General features: G+C 38.3%; 1 protein-coding gene across 3 annotated transcripts in view; it reads left to right on the top strand.

Moving 5' to 3' along the window:
- The first annotated feature begins 1008 nt into the window (after positions 1-1008).
- The window catches only part of LOC120778952 (nuclear hormone receptor FTZ-F1), a 104978-nt gene continuing 85002 nt past the window's right edge, over positions 1009-20984 (top strand). Inside the window, exons 1-2 of one of the 3 annotated variants that reach the window (XM_040111021.1) lie at positions 1009-1311; positions 8576-10375. In XM_040111021.1, the coding sequence (XP_039966955.1) occupies positions 8671-10375 (1705 nt within the window). In that variant the 5' untranslated portion in view covers positions 1009-1311; positions 8576-8670. Of the gene's footprint in view, positions 1312-1948; positions 2396-2688; positions 3039-8575; positions 10376-20984 lie in introns of those variants that run through there. The other 2 variants (XM_040111022.1, XM_040111023.1) reach the window with 2 other exon arrangements.

The raw sequence follows: 20984 nt of genomic DNA, 5'->3' as shown, positions 1-20984 counted from the left end.
TTGGTTTTGTGACCTGCTAATTACCAGGTCTCTAATTTGAGGCAATATTTTGAGACTAACGCTAGAGACTGTTTAGTGAATAGTAACTAGTCACAAATTGAGATTTTACCTCAAAATGTCTCAAACAGAGACTAGAGACTGGTTACAGAATCCCGCTATATATCCGCTATCGGCCATACTATTTCATTTGAAGTAGGAAACGGAAGTTTCGCATCACGGCTCCCACCACTTCCAGCTTTTCGAATTCTTTCTTTTTGCTTTTGTTTTCTTTGGCATGCATACATACAGACGAAGGGCACACTGAAGAGGAAAGCTTATACGCCTCCATTTGAATGTCAATAACAAAAACTTGAAATAACGCGCTTTTGCCGAGAATAATTATTGCAAAAAAGCTTTCGCAAAAGCTTCCGCCAAAACTTTTAACGTTGAATGTTGCTGCTGATGCTTGATTAACGCGCACACGGCTGCTGCCGTCCTTGTTCTTCAAATGATTTTTTAAGGCCAAGTGCAAGTGACGAACCAAACTTCGCCTCGTCCGCGGCGCGTTCACAACGGCAGCTGTTCGAAAAAATCAAAGTGGTTGTGCCTTAGTAGCTGTGCGCGTGTGTGTCGTACATGGAAATACACAAAAGAATATGCAAAACTTTACTTAGTTTGTACACTTTCCGCTTTGCGTTGATTTTCGTGTATCCAGAACATTTACGCTGCGCGCACTCCGCGACTCCATCAGCCACACAGTGCGATAGCTTACCAGCATAACAGCTAAACGGCGCTCCATCACAGCAGCAGAGACAACCACAACCATATCCTCATTGACAGTGCGACTGACTTAGTGGTCGTTTTATATTATTTCCTTCTTGTTCTTGTCGTATGTGTGTATGAATATTTTTGTCTTTATTTTTATTTTTAGTATAACATGAGTATGTGTGCCGTATTTTCTTGTTCTGTCACTGTGTTTCTGTGTCGCTTGCATTGTTGGTGTTTTTATGCCCTGTCTTCTGTGCTCTGTCTTCTATCGCCTATCGCACATTGTGCGCTGTCGCCCGTTTCGTGCCCGTGCCCGTATGTTCGCTGCAACGTTTGCGTTCGCCTGTGTTCCCGTTCCGTTCGCATTCGTGTCAGTCGAGATTGAGAGTGCGAATTTGGCCTACAGACCTAATTTTCTGTCTGCAGCCAAAACAAACCCAATTAAATACCGAAAAATCGCGTTGAAATTTAAGTGAACTATTTGAATAAACTAATAAACAAGTGCTACGCAATGTGAGGCGACAATTCGATGAGCGCATACAATACGAAATACGCGATAAAAAAGTAGGAAATCGTTTTCTTCGCCACTTCATTGGTGTGAATTGTGCGAATTGCACAATTGTAGCGAACTTTTTTTTGCTGCTGCTTCCACTTAAGTATATCAAAAAAAGTACACAAATTGAAGCAGTGAAGTTGAGCAATGCCTGGTGTTTAGGTGGCGGAGTGTGGCGGAGTGTGTTAGTAAGGAATTATCGCGTACGCGTTCGGGAGCAACCGCGAAGTGCGCGCTACATACATATGTATGTTGGAGTGTGTGTGTATGTGCATGTAAATTAGTTGGTGTTGCGAATAATGTGCATAGTTGTTATTGTGTCATAGCTCCCATATACGTACAACTGTATGTATGTATGTACCCCTCCCACAGCCACTAGCGCATTCTGTGCTTCCAAGCGCTGACATACCATATGTATGTATGTATGTATGTCCATACATCGCGCTGTGTGCGCTTGCAGCTGTGTGTATACGAAGCTCAGACGGGCGGCGACGTCGGACGACAAGCCGATAACTAGTTGTGACCGCTGCTGCTGCCGCTGCTACAGCTGCAAGATATTTTTTGAATTGGACTGCAATTTGCAATACCATTCTGGAGCTTTCGCAGCGCTGCGGGATTAGTGTTCCTAGTAATTGTGTGCTAATAAATCGTCAAAGAAAAGCGAAAATAAACGCATAACGCACGTAGCAAAGCGGTAACCAAAGCGGTCAGTGTACAGTGCGCTCGTGAATTTCATCCGCCGCGGTGTACCGCATGTGAAAAAAATGTGCATAATTTAGATTAGAAAACGGTGTAAAGTGTATAAAATCATGTTAGATGTGCAAGTAAGCTTTAGACAAGGCATGAGTGTGTGAAAATTAGTGCAAGTTCATGTGCGAAACTTACATACATACAAACATACATACGATATAAGAAGGAAGTGTATACAGCTAGAAGAACAGATGTGAATGCGCTGTATTCCTGCAGGCAGACAGTCGGTAAGGTGAACCCAAGCAACCAGCACGCTTGGAAGTGTTTTATAGCGCGACGCAGCAGCGCAATGGTGTGGCCAACAGAACGCGATTCAAGTGAAAGGAAGAAACAACAACTTGGCTGGTAGGTTGGCTGCTTTGTGTGCTGGTACTAGCCTCTGCTAGATGCTGTAGCACAATGTATAGCCATAGTAGTGCGAAAATATTATAAGGAAGAGGAAGAGGTGTACGCATTACCAGCACGTCCGTGTCCGTGTATATCGCTAGGCTGCTATGCATAGAGAACGTTACGCAGCCGAAGAAGAAGCAGAATAAGAGGCAGACGAAAAAGCAGCGGAGGCAACCAGTAAATACATCATGTATGAACAGATGTGTGTTGGAAAATAGAGGGGTCAGTGCGGAAATACAAGCACATACATACACACTAAAAATCACTACCACTATGGTATATACACCGACTGCGCTACATACATACATGCTGACAAACGCTGTATATACGCACGGCGAGCTTTTGCAGCCAGCCAGCGCACAGGCGGAAACTGTTGCTTGAATAGAACGAAGCGTAAAGCAAAGCAAAGCAAATAAACATTGTGGTTGCCAATACGTGAATAGGAGCGGTGAGAACGGTGGCGGGCAGCGGGCAGCGGGCGCACAATACTAAAATCCACTAAGCACATGCATATATGCGCAAACCGTAAGCATTGCAAAAGCTAGCAGCCAGTTAGTTAGCTAGTCAGCGTGTGCGAGCGAGACAGCGCGTTTGCCTCGTAAGTGTGTGCGTGTGTGTGTGCGCGCGAAGCTGAAAGTGGAAGTAGAATTAGCAGTAGCGCAACTTGTAGTAGAGAATCAATTATGTATGTGTGCGTGTGTGTATTTGTCTGTTTCGCCTTTGTTGTTGTTGCCGGTAGTCGCGCAATCTATGTGAAATAACGTCTGCCTCTCGCTCCCGTGCGCCTCATTGACGGCGGCACCTTACGTATTTGCTAAGCGGCAGCACGGCAGTCATCATTCACTGCCCTCACTATAACAGCGCTTTACATACATACTTACATACAGACAGCAAAATGTTATATATTGTGTATGCTTAAGCTACATAGAACTCGCATCGCATGCTTTTATTTCGATCTTGCTCACCACTGTTTATTCAACAATTATTTTGCTACTCGTTTGGCACGGTAATTATTATTATTTATTTGGCTTTTTGTAGCTACATACATGCATGTGTATATGTGTGTGTGAGAACTTCTACTTTTACTTTGCGCAAGTTTATCGTAGATTTTACATTGTTGCTGTGTTCGCGCAGCCCTCCATCGTTGTGCCAATTACAATCAGTAACAGCAACAGCAACAAAAAGTAATTACAACAACAACAACAACAAAATCTATAATAACAACAAATCAGCAATTTTTCCCATAACACCAATAATGCCATCGTGTTTTGCCATTGCCCCTGTGTGTGTGCGCATTCCTGTTTCCTCCTCAACATAATTCCTATTGACTTCATATACAGATTCGCATTGTGCTATTCTTGCGAAATTTTCTGCCCATCCGTTTCCCACCTTATTCGCGTCGTTCGGGCTCGTATTTATGCAGCACACACACTCACACATACACATACACAACTACCGCAGCGTATGCATTGCCGCTGTGTTCCACTGTCGCTTTGTGTGTAGAAAAGTGTGAAAACAACAAGTAGAAAACAACTACTTGCCGAGCACTTTTGCTTTCGGTCTCAACTGGATTTTAGTAGCCTCTGCTTCTTTTTGTTCGGTTTCCGCTTCGCTTCTTCCACCGCAACATCTTCATTGTTATTGCATTCTATTTGAAGTTGCTATTCGTTTGTTGTTGTTTGTTGTGTACAACAGCTTTTGCTGTGCTAATATCGCCATAAACGGCGCAAGCAGTAATGTGTAGAACGCATGTGCAGCCGATATTGAAAGCGAAGACAGTGCCGACAGCAACAACACAACCGTCAGCTAGTGCTTTTTTAGTGAAACTCGCATTATTAGGTAAGCACCTTGTTTGCTTGACTCGTTAGCGAAGTTTCAACAAAGCGGGTTTTAACCCTTGTACGACATTCGCTTTTAAAGCGGACAAAATGTTCTTCAAGAGACTCCGCAAAGTGAGATTATCAATTCGCTACATATTCATATTGAAGGTGATTTTATAATGTTGAGACCAAAATCGCAAAGCTATCGTAAATATTTAAGGACATAGTGAGTCAAAAGATTTGAAAATTTTGGCAATTCAGAAGTTGGCTGCAGTTTCTTTGACGACTAAGACAACTTATGTGAACATTGTGAATAAATAGCTGCAAAGGCTATGGGAAATCCGTTCTGTTCGGGTATGTTCCTTACAATACAGCTTATTGGGAGCTAAGCTAATCATATAAGCAGGAAATTTCAAAGCTGATGAGCTAGCAAGGAAAGGTACCCCAGAACCGAAATCGGTAGAATGGATGCGAGTCGGTGCTGCAGTATCTTCTTGTGTTGTACTACTAGATAGCTGCGCTTTGCGGAAGTTTGGCCAGCGCTGGGCTACCATCGGTACATGTGCTATCGTCTTTTGGCCAAAGATCGATTACATGTAATCTAGTGATCTTTTTGCCCTCAGCAAGGCTAGCATTTCACAAGTTATGGGATTTTTAACAAGCCATTGCCCTATTCGCGTGCATGATACAAGGTTGGGAATATTACTAGAAGTCATCTGCAAAAGCTGTATGGAAGAACATGATGTGGAAACAACTCAACAGTTCCTTCTGGACTGTCCCGCGTTTGGGAGGTCAAGACTTAGACGCTAGGGAGCGCATACCTTCAAATATCCCACCGAATTGGTGGTAGTGGAAATTAAGCGCTTGTGCAAATTTGTATTGGCTATTAAGCATATTTCTAATTTATAAGTTCGAACAAAGGACTTATTCTTTTCTATGAATTCATAAAGGACTACTTACCTAACCTAAGCTTAGACCAAGGCTTGGAAAGTAATTCCGCTGCCTTTTTTTTTTAGTTTTCTACGCGGTGAGTCGCTGAATGTGAACCAGAATCGAATACTCCCTAACACCTTACTTCTTCTCATTAAAGAGTTTAATTTTACATTAACAGTGTAAGTATTGTCAATCATGTTACCCTTTTATTTTTATGGTCCTGAAAATCGAACTGGTTCATCTGTGGTTTTAAAATGTTAAAAAGTAGACGTGGGCCCGCCCCTAATAAATTTATTATAACAGAAATATTTTACAAATCACTAAAGCTTTATAAGTAAAATTCACTCAGAATAAATATCTCCACACCTCCTCCGACATTCATCGGTCAGGTCGGATGTGGTTATCCCCCAAAACGTTTACGTTGACAATTACTAAAACATTTCACATTCTATATACTTACATATATGAAGGGCCACATTGAATCCGCTGTTAAAATTGGACAATGGGCGTGGCATCGTCCTTTTTTAGGAAGGTTCTACATCTAATTAACTACTTTACCTATTTGGAATATGAGGTTACCTAGGCATTCCTATCAATCATTGTGAAAATGACCGAAATTGAACTGCAACACGGCTACAAATCAAGCGCCAATAAACGCATAAAAAACAAACAAAACCGAAAATGTACACTCCAGCTGCTTTTGCGCACTTTTTATCGAAAATATTTAATATAAAAAGCGTGTTTTTCTAATAACAATGGATAAAATCGGGTGAAAACTTGCCCTAGCCCTATGCAACTGATATTAGGATTTTAAAACATCTGGCTGACATTATTCCATATGATTGGTGGTGGCATGTGAGGTACATTAATGGTACTCAGATGTCATTTTGTACTGTTAATAATATCCGGCAATGTGAAAAATACATAAAACCGGGTGAATACTACACCTATCATTCATATACCTATCATCAGATTTTCTAACTTCCGGTTGGCTTTATACGGCATATATCGGTCAACACGTAAGATATCTTAGATCATCCATTCAATATATTAAATTTAGCCCCTTCAGTTAAGTTTATGTCCGATATAAATATTTCGTTTGAGGATGATTTTAACATATTTCGTTGACGGCAAGTAAAATATAATTATAAAACTAATATGGCCAATGACCTATAATATAACTTAATAGAAATTTGATCGTAGTTCATTCACGATTCCTTTGATCCTTACAAGTTGCACGAGTTACACCCGAATTTATCTCTTCCTTGTTTTTCTAAACTTTTTTGCTACTAATTATTAGCTACATGCTGGACATCGTTTAAGATTTCAATAAATTTTTCTAGGATCAGCATGTTAATAATCTATCATGGTTATCAAAGTCATCAAATTGCCTCGTCACACTCTTAAAATATATTAAATGAGAATTCACATGAGCATGGATTTTATAAACGAAACCCATTTTGCCAACACACAAGCTCTCAAAAGCATAAATCTTCTACTAGACTAGACTTTGACTAGAAAATCCTTCTTTACAATGAACCTAAGATTATTAGAAATTATGTCCTGCAGCTTTCGTAAATGGCAGTAAGTTCGTTAGACCATCTGTGGGTACAAAAGGTAATAACGTGTTATTGTATTAAGCCAGCGACTAATTTTTTGCTTTGTAAAGTATTACATAGATGTGTTACTTAGATAGGAGCTAGCAACTATTACCACCCTTGGTATTATATCAATATTTTCACATAATCACTGTTCCATCCTCTAACTTCCATAATGAATTCCCAAAACTGCAGGCGGTGGAATACAGTCCAAGTTTATAAAGAAGTATGCATATAAGGATTGAAATTGAAATGTAGGCATGGTTAGATAGCTGATGAAGCTTACGAAGAAAGGATAAAAATGTTTAATGTTTTTGAGTAATAGGTCAAATACGACTCGTTGTGATGTTCTCTGCTCTCATCGCATATGTATTAAATTAGCTTTTTTGTTGATGTTGCGAGGAACAAATTTGTTTTATACGAGTTTAAAAATCAATTATCTGTGAATTATAGAATTATAGATTTATGTGATTTATAGATGTCTATAGACATTTCATTCAAACATTAATTTACACAGTGATAAAAAGGTACTCGGAAATTGTAAATAAAATTATTCATCAATATTTATTTTGTCGTATTCAAAGTAATCGTCACCAGATGTAAAACACATGCGATGGTGCATTTTCATCGTGTAAAATCCATGAATTGTTCTTTCACAAATTCGGACATTTTCGACGGGTGTTCTCACGCACACGCATCAGTATGGCCAAATAGAACTCTTCATTGACCGTCTGTTCCTCCGAAACAAATTCATGATGCACTCACCCACGAATATCAAAAAAAAAAGAGTATCACCTTGATTTTTCAGCGACTTTGTTTTTTTTTTTGTTTCGGCCCCTTTTTTTTCCTCCATTCCGAAGATTGTTGTCTTATTTGTGCCAGGTTCTTTAATACGTTTCATAAAATTTTTGAGTTATGGAAACAAAAGGAAGTTGTTGGGGGACAAATCTGGCGAATACGGAGAATGGTCCAACAATTTGAACTTTAATTTATGGATTTTAGCTATTGTCAAAATGCTCTTGTGACACGGTGCATTGTCCTGGGGGAAAAGGATTTTTTTGCAAACCGGGTGTTTTTTCAAAAAATGTTTCCTTCAACTGGTCCAAAAGGTTGCAATAATATTCAGAATTAATTGTTTTACCAGTTTGCAAGTAATCCACAAACAAAATTCCTCTCGCATCACAACAAAAATTGATGCCATAACCTTCTGCGCCGATTTCCGGACACGATCTCGTTTCGAAGCCGAACAACTAGTGTGCTAGTAGCAACGCCCTCTCTGATCAAACGACAAACCTTATTGAACAACCTGGTATTTCATCATGGTCGGACTGTACGGGAAGGGGATGTTAAATGAGTTTACTGGTTATGCGAAAACGTGTTTAGTATTATTCTATGTAAACCAAGGTATAGTCTGGATAAGTATGATTTTAATTTGCTAAAATATCAGTTCCTTATTTCTGTGATTTGATAACAGACCTTGAATGGTTATATGAACCAACGCATCCAATCCGAATATATAACTCCGATTTTTTTGGAGCGAATTTTGCATTATTTTTTGGTGTAATGGTGAGGTTTGAGATGTGTTGCGATGATGAAGTCATTGGTGTATTTGTACTTCGTATATTTGTTTAGTACAATTAAAGCGGTTTTATAGTAGTCTTGGAGTTAGTTCTATAAACCTAACCTAGAATTTCTTGCAATTTAATATTTTTTTGAATACAATTTACTAAATAATAGTGCCAAATTAGTGCTTATAACCGATTTTCTTACCTTTCTTCTTGCAGAACTTGTATGTACCTGCGACCTAACAAATTTACATGTAACAACAAATCTAAGTTTTATAAACTCAATATAAGTGTTTCAAGCGCTTCGTCCTGCAATGGACGGTTACAACGTTCCAATGTTGTCCGATAGCGGCTATAGTAGTAATAATAACAACAATATACAAACACATACACATCATCACAAAGATCAAATGCTTAGCGCTGGCAGTGTGCCAGCCACACCCTTCATCTACGAGCTGCCCGGCAGCCATAAGACCATTAGCCATCAACTGGCGGGAAATCTGAAGACGACCAGCAGCGACTATGCCGCCTTCACCAATTGCATACAACAATCAGCGCTGCTCGATCAGCGCACAGTGGACGCAGCCAATATCGACGCTGTGTCGCTGGGTAGCCTTTGTGACCTGAAATTCCCCAACTCACCGACGGCGGATAGTAGTTTTAAGAATATATCACTCATCAATATCGAGGCTAATCATGTGTTGGTGCCAGCGAAAAGCATCGCCACAAACGATTTGATTAATGATGGCCATGGCGTTGAGGCGACCTTTTCGAATATTTTATATGCCAAGGACGATATAGTTATAGAGGCGAAGGATATGCCGCGCAGCGATGCCGCGCAGGTGACCCACGTGACGCACTACTTACCCCTGAAACTCAACAATAATAACAACAACAACAGCGCTGTTGAGCAGAAATTCCCAAAGGCCACAGTCACGGTCACGGCTGTGGCTGCAACTGCGCCGACTACTGGCACTACGACTGTTGCGCCAGCGATTGCGGTGAGTGTGCCCAATTCCAGTGCGATGACTGCCATGCCGTACAGTACGACGGTCGGGGGTGTGACCGTTGCTGGTGGGGGTGGTAGAAGTAGGAGCAACAGAGGCGGTCGTGGGGCGAGAGGACATGCCAACAGCAGAAATGGCCGTGCAACTGCAAATCGTCAACAGCAGCAGCAGCAACCACAACAGCAACAGCAGTTGCAGCCGCAGCCAGCAGAAGCTCTTGGCAGCGCCTGTGTTGCGTCAGCGAGCAGCGACTATTTGCCTACGAATGCTGGAAATAATTTCAATGTTACGGTAGTTAATAATCAGGTCAATAGTAATCATCACAACCACCTAACGGATAACCAAATCACAACAACAACAGCAACAACGTCCACAATTGTAGCCACAGACACTGCCAACAGTAAAGTCATCACACACGGCATAAATAATTTCATCAGCAACAACAATCACAGCCAGAATACCAGCGCCAGTAATAATGGTATTGGTAATGGTACTGGTATTGGTAATGGTAATAGCACTGGTATTGTTGCTGTGAATGGTAGTGCTAGTAGTAGCAGCAACAGCAACAGCAACAGCAACAATAACAGCTGCAGTAACAACAAAAACAACAATAGTTGTAGCAACAATGTACAAACTATAAACAGTATTGCAACAATGAGCCAAAACCGGGCAACGGTGTTGCAAAGTGTTGAGGAGGTGACCTTGGCCAATTCACCCACTCAACGGCCTGGTGCAGTAATTGTGTCCACATGTGTTCCCGAAGCCAGCTGCAATAGCAATAGTAGTAGTGTCAACATAAATCTAAATAATACCAACAACAACAATAAGACTGTTGGCAGTAGTACAATGTCACCAAGTTCCATAGATCTACTAAAAGAATCGGCGCAACAACAATCACAACCACAACAACAACAGCAGCAACAACTATTGAACTCATCGAGCGTTGATTGTGATTCTTTATCCTCCATGGATGATCTGTTAGACGATCAGGAGATTAGCGAAGCCAGTTTCGGTGAGTACTGCACTTTGAATAATATTAATCAAACAATTTGAACTCATTTTGTTGGGAAGAATTATGTTGGCAATATTCTGTTGGTTTTCAGTGATTTTTCAGAAAAAATAATAATAATAAGTGCCTAAAAGTGAAATATTTTTATATTAGAAAATCGCAAAATATTAAAAAACGATAATTATTTAAATTTTTTCTTTAAAAATGCGGTGAAATGCGCAAAGCCAAATAAAAGTGCAAAAGAATAATTGTAATGTATATAAATATTTAAAAAACTTAATAAATAAAAATAAAAACTAAACATTTAAGGAACGGGTAAAAATCTCAATATTTTAATAAAAAGTCCATGAAAATGATACAAAAGTGTTATGAAAGTTAAAAAAATGACGTGTAAGTGTAACAAAAATTACAAAAAAAAGTCTAAAAGATATGCCGGCAAAAAAACAAACACAAAAATACGAACAAAATTTTTATTTTATTCGCAGAGAGAGAGTATATCAATAAATAATCTAAAATATTGATATATGGTATATTTAAAATAAAATCGAAAGATAAAGAAACTTCGGAAAATAAATTAATTTTATTTGAAAATATTCATTTTTCGTTTAAAATATTGTATATACAAATAAAGAAGTGGTAAAGTACATTAAAAAGAAAAAAAATTATTAAAAAGACATAAATATTATTTTGAAAACGAGTTATAATAAAATTATATTGTGATAAAATATGTATAATAAGGAAAACTTAATCGAAGTAATTAAAAATTATAAATAAATTGTAAGCAAATATGTGCAGCAACAAGATTTTACAATAATATTGACTTAAATATTTACAAAAACAAAACAGCAATTCGACTATCACTAATTAACGCTTCCGAATTATAAAGCGGAGAAAGTTATATTTAATAAAAAATAATTAAAAAGATATTAATAAAAAATTAATGATTTTTTTAAGGTGAATTTTTGAAGTTAAAGATTAAAAATATCTTATATTCAGGAATCTCTTAAGAAAAAATTATTAAAATGTTCAAATTCTGTATATGTATTAAAAGAAAATACGAGGTTTTGCTAGGATTTTTCTTTAGTGAAATTTGACACTGAAATATAATTAAAAAAAACAACACATGTTTTGGATGGTGTATGCGCTCTCTTATCGATATAACAAAAATATAAATAATTCTTTTCTAAAACTTGGGATTATCCTTCAATTTGTGCAGAATATCTTGGGGCCTAACTCGTTTCAAGTTTCTTCCCATATCTTTTCAATATTTCTTTATGTATTGCTCAAGCAAGCGATTGAGCTGTTTAGTGATGTTTTGCTCTTTAGTAAACAGAGTAAATCTCTTCTTTTTAGGCGTGTTTAGTCGCAGGACTGTACTATAGTATTAGCCAATGGGTTTGATTGATCTCGGATTTTAGATATATATGTCTTTCATTCTGCTGTCCCTACTTCTCTCTTTACTATAGGAATACCAAGATCTTCATGTATATTTTCATGACTCATATACCAAGGCGAACACGCGATTGTTCTAAGCATTTTCGATGCGTACCTTTGTATTATATCAATATTAAATGCGGAGGTCGTACCCCACAGTTGAATGCCATACATCCAAATCGGCTTTATGACCGGATTCTATAAAAGCACTTTTTTGTGTAGGCTAAGCTTAGCTCAGCTCTTATCTTCATGCAAGTTATTTTACTAGATCTCCACGTGAATTTTCTATCAAGTTAAGTTATATCATTCGCTTGGGGTACTAAAATATTGTTCGTTTCTACTGCTGGGCACATTTTTGGTCTTGGCGCAAATGTAACATGCTTACACTTTTGTTCATTCACATTTATACGCCAATTGGCTAGCCATTCTTCGACAGAACTTAAGTTCTCCGCTAATATTCTTCAAGCTAAAATGTGGCGCTTATTACGGTTCACTAAAGCTGTGTGCAAAAGTTGATGTCAATACATTATTAGCTGTTAGAAGGTCTGCTATATATAAGATGTATAGAGTTGGGCCTAAAGCGCTGCCTTGTGGTACGTCAGCTCTGAGCGGTCGTTTATTAGAAATAAAATCTCCCACTTTAACCGTAAATTGTCTATTTTATAAATAAGACTTCAATGTTTTATACAATTCTAAAGTTAGAATGTTTTTAATCTTATATAAAAGGCCTTCATGCCACACCTTATCAAAGGCCTGAGCTACATACGTCTAGAAATATAGCTGAACAGTACTCTCTGTGCTCAAATGTTTTTCTTATTTCGTTAGTAATTCTATTTACTTGCTCTATCGTGCTATGTTTTGCACGAAATCCGTCAGTTGGTATTATATTATTTACGTTGAGAAAAGGAGGCATCTTTGATAATAACTCTTTTTCAAATATTGTTGAAAAACAGGGTAGAAGACTGATTGGTCTGTATGAAGACGGCTGTCTTAAGTCTTTCCCATGTATGTACATATTTTTATCAGGATAATCTCCGAATCTTTTCAATAAATTGGATAGTATCCAAAACTAAGAATAGCATTGAAGAGCAAAGGTAGCAGCAATATTTAGTAACTCAATTAGCTTTTTGGATTTCCGACTTTCCGAAATGCTCATAGTTTTTTGAAGAGTTTAATCGTGTCAGAAATGAACTGAATAAATACAAGTTTTTTTCCAAAACGATACAGAGTTACCATCTTGAGGTTGACTAACCCTGAAAAATTTATTGTATGCCAATATTTAGCATTTCTAACTTCTTTGATAACATAATTGCTAAATTGGACTGCCCAATTGGGTTTTATTTTCTAGTTCCCAGCTCTCTTTCGTGCATTTTGATGAAACGGCAACATATTTTATCCGAATTGAAGTTAAATCTTGATATATGCTAGCATTGACGCTAGTTGTCTAGTTTAGAGTCGCGTTTCTTACTAGGAAACCCAAAAACTAAGTGAGGTTCATACTCGTATAACTCTTCCCTAGCTTTCTGAATTTCCAACAGCTGTTTTTTACATTTTCTAGGTTTTTACGAAGGCTCTACTTTTCCGAAGGTCATATTAGTCTCGCCAGAGACATAAAGAGTCTTTAGCTTTGAACGTGGAATGATTTTTCATAATAAATAATTTTTCTTACCTTAATTAAATGTGATTTCGGATTATACATACCCGAAATGCACACACATAACCAGAAAATGTAAAAATACTGTGCAAAAACTTAGATCCAAAACTGGGAACCATTTTTTTGATTGTTTTTTTGTGAAGAAATCACTTAATTATTTTATTGATTGCCAGCAGTAATAGAAATTTAGAATTCTAAAACTTTTCGCGTCTGTAATTTTAACCATTTACCATATATGTAACATTTATTTAATATAACGATTTATTGGTGCATTTTCTTGTGGTATTTTCGCTTTAACAGCACCTTCAAGCGTGCACTTTAATTTCTTTGACCCAATTCGAAAAAAGAATTTAAAGCCTTTTCTCCTTGGAATGCTTTAAAAGCTGACCTTTCCTTTTGCTAACGTAAATAAACAACAACAACGAATTCTGCTTGCTAGACAAGGTCAACGACGAGTGCATAGTTGCCGCTGCCGCTGCTGCTGCGTATTATGTTTTGGTTTCAAATTCTATGCATTTATCCAATAATAATATACGCGCGCGGACCTTGCAACGAATGCACTTGTAAAATGTTTGTTGTCTTGTTGTTGTATGAGCGCTAGAGCGCTGTGGCGTGTTGGCCCAATTCTACTTAGTGACGGCCTCGTAGCGCGTCTATGCGATTTGTTAGCGTTGACTTTGACCCATTTCCAGGTGTCGCCAACGACAGCGACGGCGGCCGCGGCGAAGATGCCGACGAAAGCATGTTTGCTTTTTGGCGCAGCAAGCAGGTGTGCGTTTGTAGTTGAGTATATGTTATTGCGCTTGTAAGCGCTTATTTTGCGGCGACGCGTCGAAAGTGTGTCAATGTCAGGCGGCGGAGGCAATAAATGCAACTGCTTCATAGTTGCACTGCGCTGCATTGGCCGCGTCGCCGCCGCCGAGAAATCGACAGCGGCAGCGCCGACGGCGGCGACGACAGAATAGCAGTAGTTGTACAGGCGAAAGCGAAAGCTAGCTAAGCCAACCGACCGCACGCCCCAGCGCTCCAACGCTGCAACGCGCACCTACGTAGCGGCCGAACCCCACTAGGCGCGCCGTGTTGCGGTACATCGCGTTCTTCTGCTTGAATTTGATATTTTTAAATGCTCATTTGTTTTATGCGCTGGCATGTCTGAAAGTTTAGTATGATGAATGTGCAATAATAGGCGCATGTGTGTGCATACAAAATACTGAATGGCCTCCGTTGCAATGCATCCTTGTGTTCAATCTCCAATATTAGAAGCGCCGCATTGCACTTGACCTAAATTGAATGCGTCATGTTCCAATTACGATTCTGAGTGAGCGAGCGCGCGCGCCAGCCGCTGAGCGCATGAATGAGTGTGAGCGCGCGTGCTAGAACAAGTGCATGAATGCAGCGGCGTTGAGGCGCGCAACAATGCGAGTGCACTAAAAACGAAAAACTCTCATATCCACAAACAAACTAGTTGTGCGGCTAATAGAATAACAACAAAAACAAATATTATAGAGGCAAATACAAATAGTAATAGCTGAGCAATCAACGCGCGGCGGGTTGTGTGGCGGAAGGCGCAAGCCGTTTCTGACTAACCTTGTGCCATTTACGTGTAAGCAACAACAACAAATGCGTGCTAAGGATAAATGTGCAGCGTGAGCGCTCAGCAGTGGCCGCGGCAGTGACAGTGGCAATGATAGTTGCAGCATTAGAGCATGAAAATAAAGCAATGAAAAAGTTATGAAATAAAAATTTATTGCAATTGCAGTCGTCCGCCACACAGTTGCTGCGTGACAAGCGCACAACAGCCTACGTACAACAATACAACTCTATATAATATACTCGTGCATATAAATAGCAGTTGTACGGCCCAACTTCGACTTGGTGCACCACCTCAAAGGGGCCTTTGCGGCTTGCGCTGACCCTGAATGAAAACGCCAACTGTCTTTTTTCACCAGCGCGCTGCCGCCGCCGTCGCTAGTTCTTATCGCATTTGATGTTTGCCGAAGGTCACCACAACAACAACAACAAGCGAACATTGAAGAAATTTTTTGTTTACTTTTGGTTTGAGTTTTTCGTAATACGAGCTGGCTGTCGTAACTCTAGTTGCTGCTGGATTTTTATGATTGCGCCGCGTGGCTGCGACTAACGCAGGCGGTGTATGCAACTAGTTGTGGATAAATATGTATACGCCATGCACAACTCATTGATATTTGCAACATTGGCGGTCGCGCGCTCTCTCACACACACACACACACATAGCCAAGCAGCCATGCATGGACTGACGCGCGCACGCACTTAACCACAGCGCACAGCAGCCGCAATGCCACAGCGCGGCACAGACATACTATAGACACAATTGATGACATTGATAGGTGTCACAGTGGCTGCACAGCCTATGAAATGCTGCAATCGTGGACGCAGTTTATATGCTGTGTGGGCATATCAAAAACATTGCAAGGTGTCTAAGTGTGTGCGAGGAAAATTCATTCAGTTTCATAGACTTAGCAAGTGCGTAGTTTGGCGTTGAAATGTTTGCAATTTCAGTGGTAAATGAACGAATTTATGTTTTAAAATTACTTAAAAAATAGTCAATTTTAGTTTCTAAAGCGAAGTAAAATACTATTTTGAGGACCAGAAGGGGTTCCTATTAGAATACTTATCCGCTATCAAAAATTTTCGAAAATATGCATAACCAAAGTATGCACTTTTTAATTTTTAATGAAGTTTTTGATTGACGGATGTTCTTACGCAAACGCCTCAATGCGGCCAAATATAACTCCTTATTGAGCTTCTGTCCCTCCGGAACAAATTCATGGTGCACAAAACCACGAATATCGAAAAAAAAAAACAATGGGAGTCATCACCTTGATTTTTGAGCGACTTTGGTGTGGTTTCGTTGTTTTGGCTCTTTTTTTCTCTCCATAGTTTGTTTGCATGTCAAACTCGTAAACCCAGCTCTCATCGGCAGTTATAATAATGCTCGGAAATATGATTATGAAAATCGTAATAAAGTCACTTTCAAACAAGCTTTTCGGTCTTATAACGGGCTAACTATAACTATTTTTTTTTAAGTCTTACATATAAACAAAGCCGTAAAGTTAGTATCGCAAAAACAAACAAAAATAAGAATAGCTCAGGTCCGTTTTAATTTTATTTTATGTGATTTCGTTTAGTCAAAAAATTTTGTCCAGCTTTGTATTCAACTCTTTAAGTAACGTGATTTATTGAAGGTCCTCTAGAAAGGGTATTTTCATTTATTTTGCCTTAACTCAATAGCAAATTTGTGTTAACACGCCGTTTCCATGTTAAACTATATAAATAATGCTAGTCATCTTCGATGTATCCAAAGTTAGAATACAGCGAATCGAACATACAAGTTGCATTATTCAAATAGAGATAGAATTGAAATGGTTAAGGGCCCATTACGAATTAAAGGTTAAAGGGGTCACATGGTTTTTCTTACGTAAAAAACAGCCGCTATTAACAAAAGAATTCTGAAATTTTTGGAAAAAATATTTTAATTGCGACGACAGTCTGGGAGACCCCTCAGAAAAAAGATGCGGCCGCGTTGGCAGATAACTACTTGCAGTGTCATCTAAAGTGAAAAAGTACGTTTTAGTTAAAACCTTAACTTAGAACTTAGACGAAGGAAAAAAACTGAAAGTTGTGAATTGTTTTTGGCAGACATTTTTACAAAAAAAACGAAAATGTCAGTCAAAATTTCGCAATATTTTTTTAAAATAGTTGTAATCGAAAAAGAAATCCTTCGTCCAAGTCTTTAAGAATTGTATCTCAAAGACCTGTGTAAAATAAAAAAGTAAAAAGAAAAATGAATAATGAAAAAATTTAAATAATATGAAAATAAGCTAAAATAAGGAGAATAATATAAGAATAATTTAATTAGTCTAAAACTTTTTTTATCTGACAAGATTTCAAAATTTCTATTTAAAAGAGTTCTTACTAAGATTTAATTGATATTCTCATATCCCATTATTATGCGCTACAAATAAGTTAAAAATTATTATCGAAAACATTTATTGTGATACCGATTTCTTTTTCTACAAATACAGTTATCGAAGTCCTACAACGGAAAACTATAAAAGTATAGCTCGGGAACTATGTAAAATATCAGCAGGTTTGATTTTTTATAACATTTATAAGTTTTCTAGGTTTTGTGTGCCACTTATGTACCTCTAAATAAGCATAAAATGGTAATAAATTTACCCAACAATCTTTATGACATCTTGCTTTATTACTTTATTGCGAAAAATGAAAAATATTCGTTTTTGTTAATTGTAGTTTTTCATTGCCTTAGAAACTTAAAGCATTGTATATACCTATTTACATACTATATCTGTATGTATGTAGATATATGATAATATAAACAGGCTTGAAGCCCTCCTTTTATTGCACACTTGGCTTCTCTGACTTCGCCTGCTGTCGGCTTGTGTAATAATTAATTGCTTTTTTAGTTAAGCAAATTTAAGAAACATGCATAAATAATATAAAATTGTAGCATAATTAAAGGTATGACATTGCAAGCGTCAGCAACTCTTGGTCAGCTGTCATGTGGCCAGCGACGATGTTTCGTGCTTTTTTTGCGATTTAGTACAAATTTTTGCGTTTTTACGACACTGTACATAAGATATGTGTTTTTCACAACATGAATAATCAAAATAATTCCCAATAAGATTTTCGTTCTTGTTATGATTCCGGGTCCGTAAACCGAAGATCTTCTGTTAGTGTTGTTGTGGTAAAAAGTACTATAAAAAGCTTTTAGCAATGTTAGCAACAATCCTACGTCGGATCGTTTCCGATTACGGTACCCGGCTGCTTTAACCGTGAGCTCTTTTAGTATTCTGGACATTATCAAATCAAGTCCGGGATTTAGTGAAGTTATATCATTAGTATTAATATCATTGAAAGCTTAGGGTCCGAAGAGCCACGTAGGGTGTTCAAGCTAACATACTTAGTAGATAAAATTCCCAAAAAACTGTCTACAGCAGAGAACCGGCCCGAAGCCTCGAGCGATCGGCGCCTGCTAGTCTTACACATTTATCATTAACGCGCATTTTCAAAGGTAATGCAATGGGTCGGCATGTCAGTGGGGTGAGGCAGCCGGTGCACGTACAGTAGTGGCAGCATTGTGTACATATGTATTTAAATGTACGGCTAAACAGAAAATGGGAAAAAAATGAAAACAAACAAATGAGTAAACAGAAATAATTGTGCACACAAGAAAAAATTATGAAAAACACTTAAACATTTACAAAGCAAAAACAAAAGAAACAGCAGAAAACTAGTGAAGAATGCATTTTTCAACATTTTTGCTGTCATATGTATTCGTTATTGTTGTTGTGGTTGCAGTATTTCGTCGATTGCGACAGCTGTGTGTCTGCAACTGTGTCGCTTGATATTTTCTTCTATTTACATGAATATATATATTTGTGTTTGTTGTTGTTGTTAACCTTAGCTCAATGAAAATTGCCATTATGAAAAGTGTGCCAATGGGTCGCCACGTGACCCTGTGCTACTTTCGTGCGCTGCACATGCACCGCACTTCCCGCACGCCACCCGAACGCAGCCGAGAGGGGGTCGGCTGCAGTGGCGTTGCGTTGTGCTGGCAAGTAGAGCATTACGCGACACCTCAAACTCACAAAAACCGAAAAGTGCACACATTCATACATACATACATACGCATATGTATATATTGGCAGTTAAGTGCGTGTGGGAGGGGTGGTGGGTGGCCGTTTGGCTCTCTTACGTGCTTACATTGGCCGCCCGCTCGTCTTCAGCGTGTCTAGTGCTGTCGCTTGATTTGTCTTATTTACACAGTCGCCGTCAGCTCATACCCTGCACCCCCACCCACGAATTGCACTCGCTCTTGCAATGGGTTTTTAGTATTTTCTTCGCTTGCTCAGAAGCGCGGCCTCCTCTTCTCGCCTCCCATTTTCTCCACATTATATATTTTTACTGTTTTCTTGTTTCCTTTGGCACCGCTGCTACGACGCATTATCGTCAGCCATCAATGACGGCTGCCAACAGCAATACCAACAACAAGGTGAGCAATTGCAATCGATTGCAATGTTTTGTAGATTTAGTTTTCACCGCTTTGCTGCAACGCTTCGTATTTTGCCGACCGGCAATTACTCGTCCGATGGTCAAAGCGTGCGCTGCTTTAGTATGTGTGCATGTACAGCACTGTACAAAAATGTATGACCAATGGCAAGATTTTTTTAACCAATTCCTGATTTCAAAAGCAGTTAAGTCAATATTACCGAACACGATTTGAAGGCGCATAAGTATACTTTTTCGAGCAGTCAATAGTTTTGTCATATTTACAGAAAGCGAAAACAGCTTTACTGCAAATTCTAAAAATTACTTCGAAAATCAGTATTCTATGGATAGCTAGTTCTTCCACTAAATCTTATCCCCTATTTCCTTAGCTGAGCTACAACAATTTGTTAACAAATCTTTGCTGTTGTTGTAGTGAATGCTTAAACCCTAGCTGATCGCATTTTCCCACGCGCATTTTCGCATTTGTGCACGGCTAACTTTGGGGAAATAGCGGTCTGCAAAAGATAGTCTTTATCTAAATAAGAGTTCGTCTCAGTAAGCTCAACTGTCTTGAAAAGAAAAGAAATGCATCATATTTCGCCTTGTTTGTGAACTTTTCTTAAAGGCTTGTCGCTTTAAATTGTCTGCTCTGAAGCTTTCTACAAAGCCTTCTTACTAACCTGAGAATAAAAGCCTTAAACTCTTAGTATTTGTTCTTCCGAGAGTTTGATTTGTTTGTTAAAAAAGACAGATGAATAATTTCTGAATTATCTCTTGTAGAAAGCTTTAGTTTGTCGTTGAATTAGTATAGAGGTATGTACTATTCATTAAATAAGTAATGAAGTTTTTGATCCTTAACCTAAAGTTTCATAAGGATAGATATTTTATATATCTTGTTTCTTTTCACCTATAAAATATAACTTGGATGAGTTATAACATTGTCTGAGATATTAAAGCGACCGGGTTTCATTGTCACAGATGGTAAAATGATATTTTTGCATTTCGCTCCCTAACTCTTATTTCTTAGTAGTTTCACTGTTAAACTAATATTAGAAAGGAGTCGTAAGTTAGGAACTGCTAACTGGTGGGCTGAGATTGAATCAAAGCTATTTGTTTAGCTCAAATTGTTCGCGATACAAGTTTTCTGTTAAAAGAAGTTTATGCCAACTCGAAATATTTCTACAATTATAGTCAATGATTGATGAGAGCTCTGAACTTGATGAAAGTCATTGAGGAATGTAGTACTTTCATTCTTTCACAGCTTAAGCCAAGCGAAGAAACAAATGTTCTCATCAATATGGTGAATAATAATGGGGTGCTCAGTTTATGTTTCCTCATTTCAAAATGTTTGAAAGTTCAATTGCTAGAATTAGTTAACTACTTCCAAAGATAATATTGGCTTAAACAATTCTAGAGAACTAAAAGCAACTCATAACTTTATCTTAAAGTTTGACATTTTTGATGCCATATATG

This window comes from Bactrocera tryoni, chromosome 5 (assembly GCF_016617805.1).
Source record: "Bactrocera tryoni isolate S06 chromosome 5, CSIRO_BtryS06_freeze2, whole genome shotgun sequence".
Taxonomy (NCBI): Eukaryota; Metazoa; Arthropoda; class Insecta; order Diptera; family Tephritidae; genus Bactrocera; species Bactrocera tryoni.
This window is presented reverse-complemented; position numbering and strand designations above follow the sequence as displayed.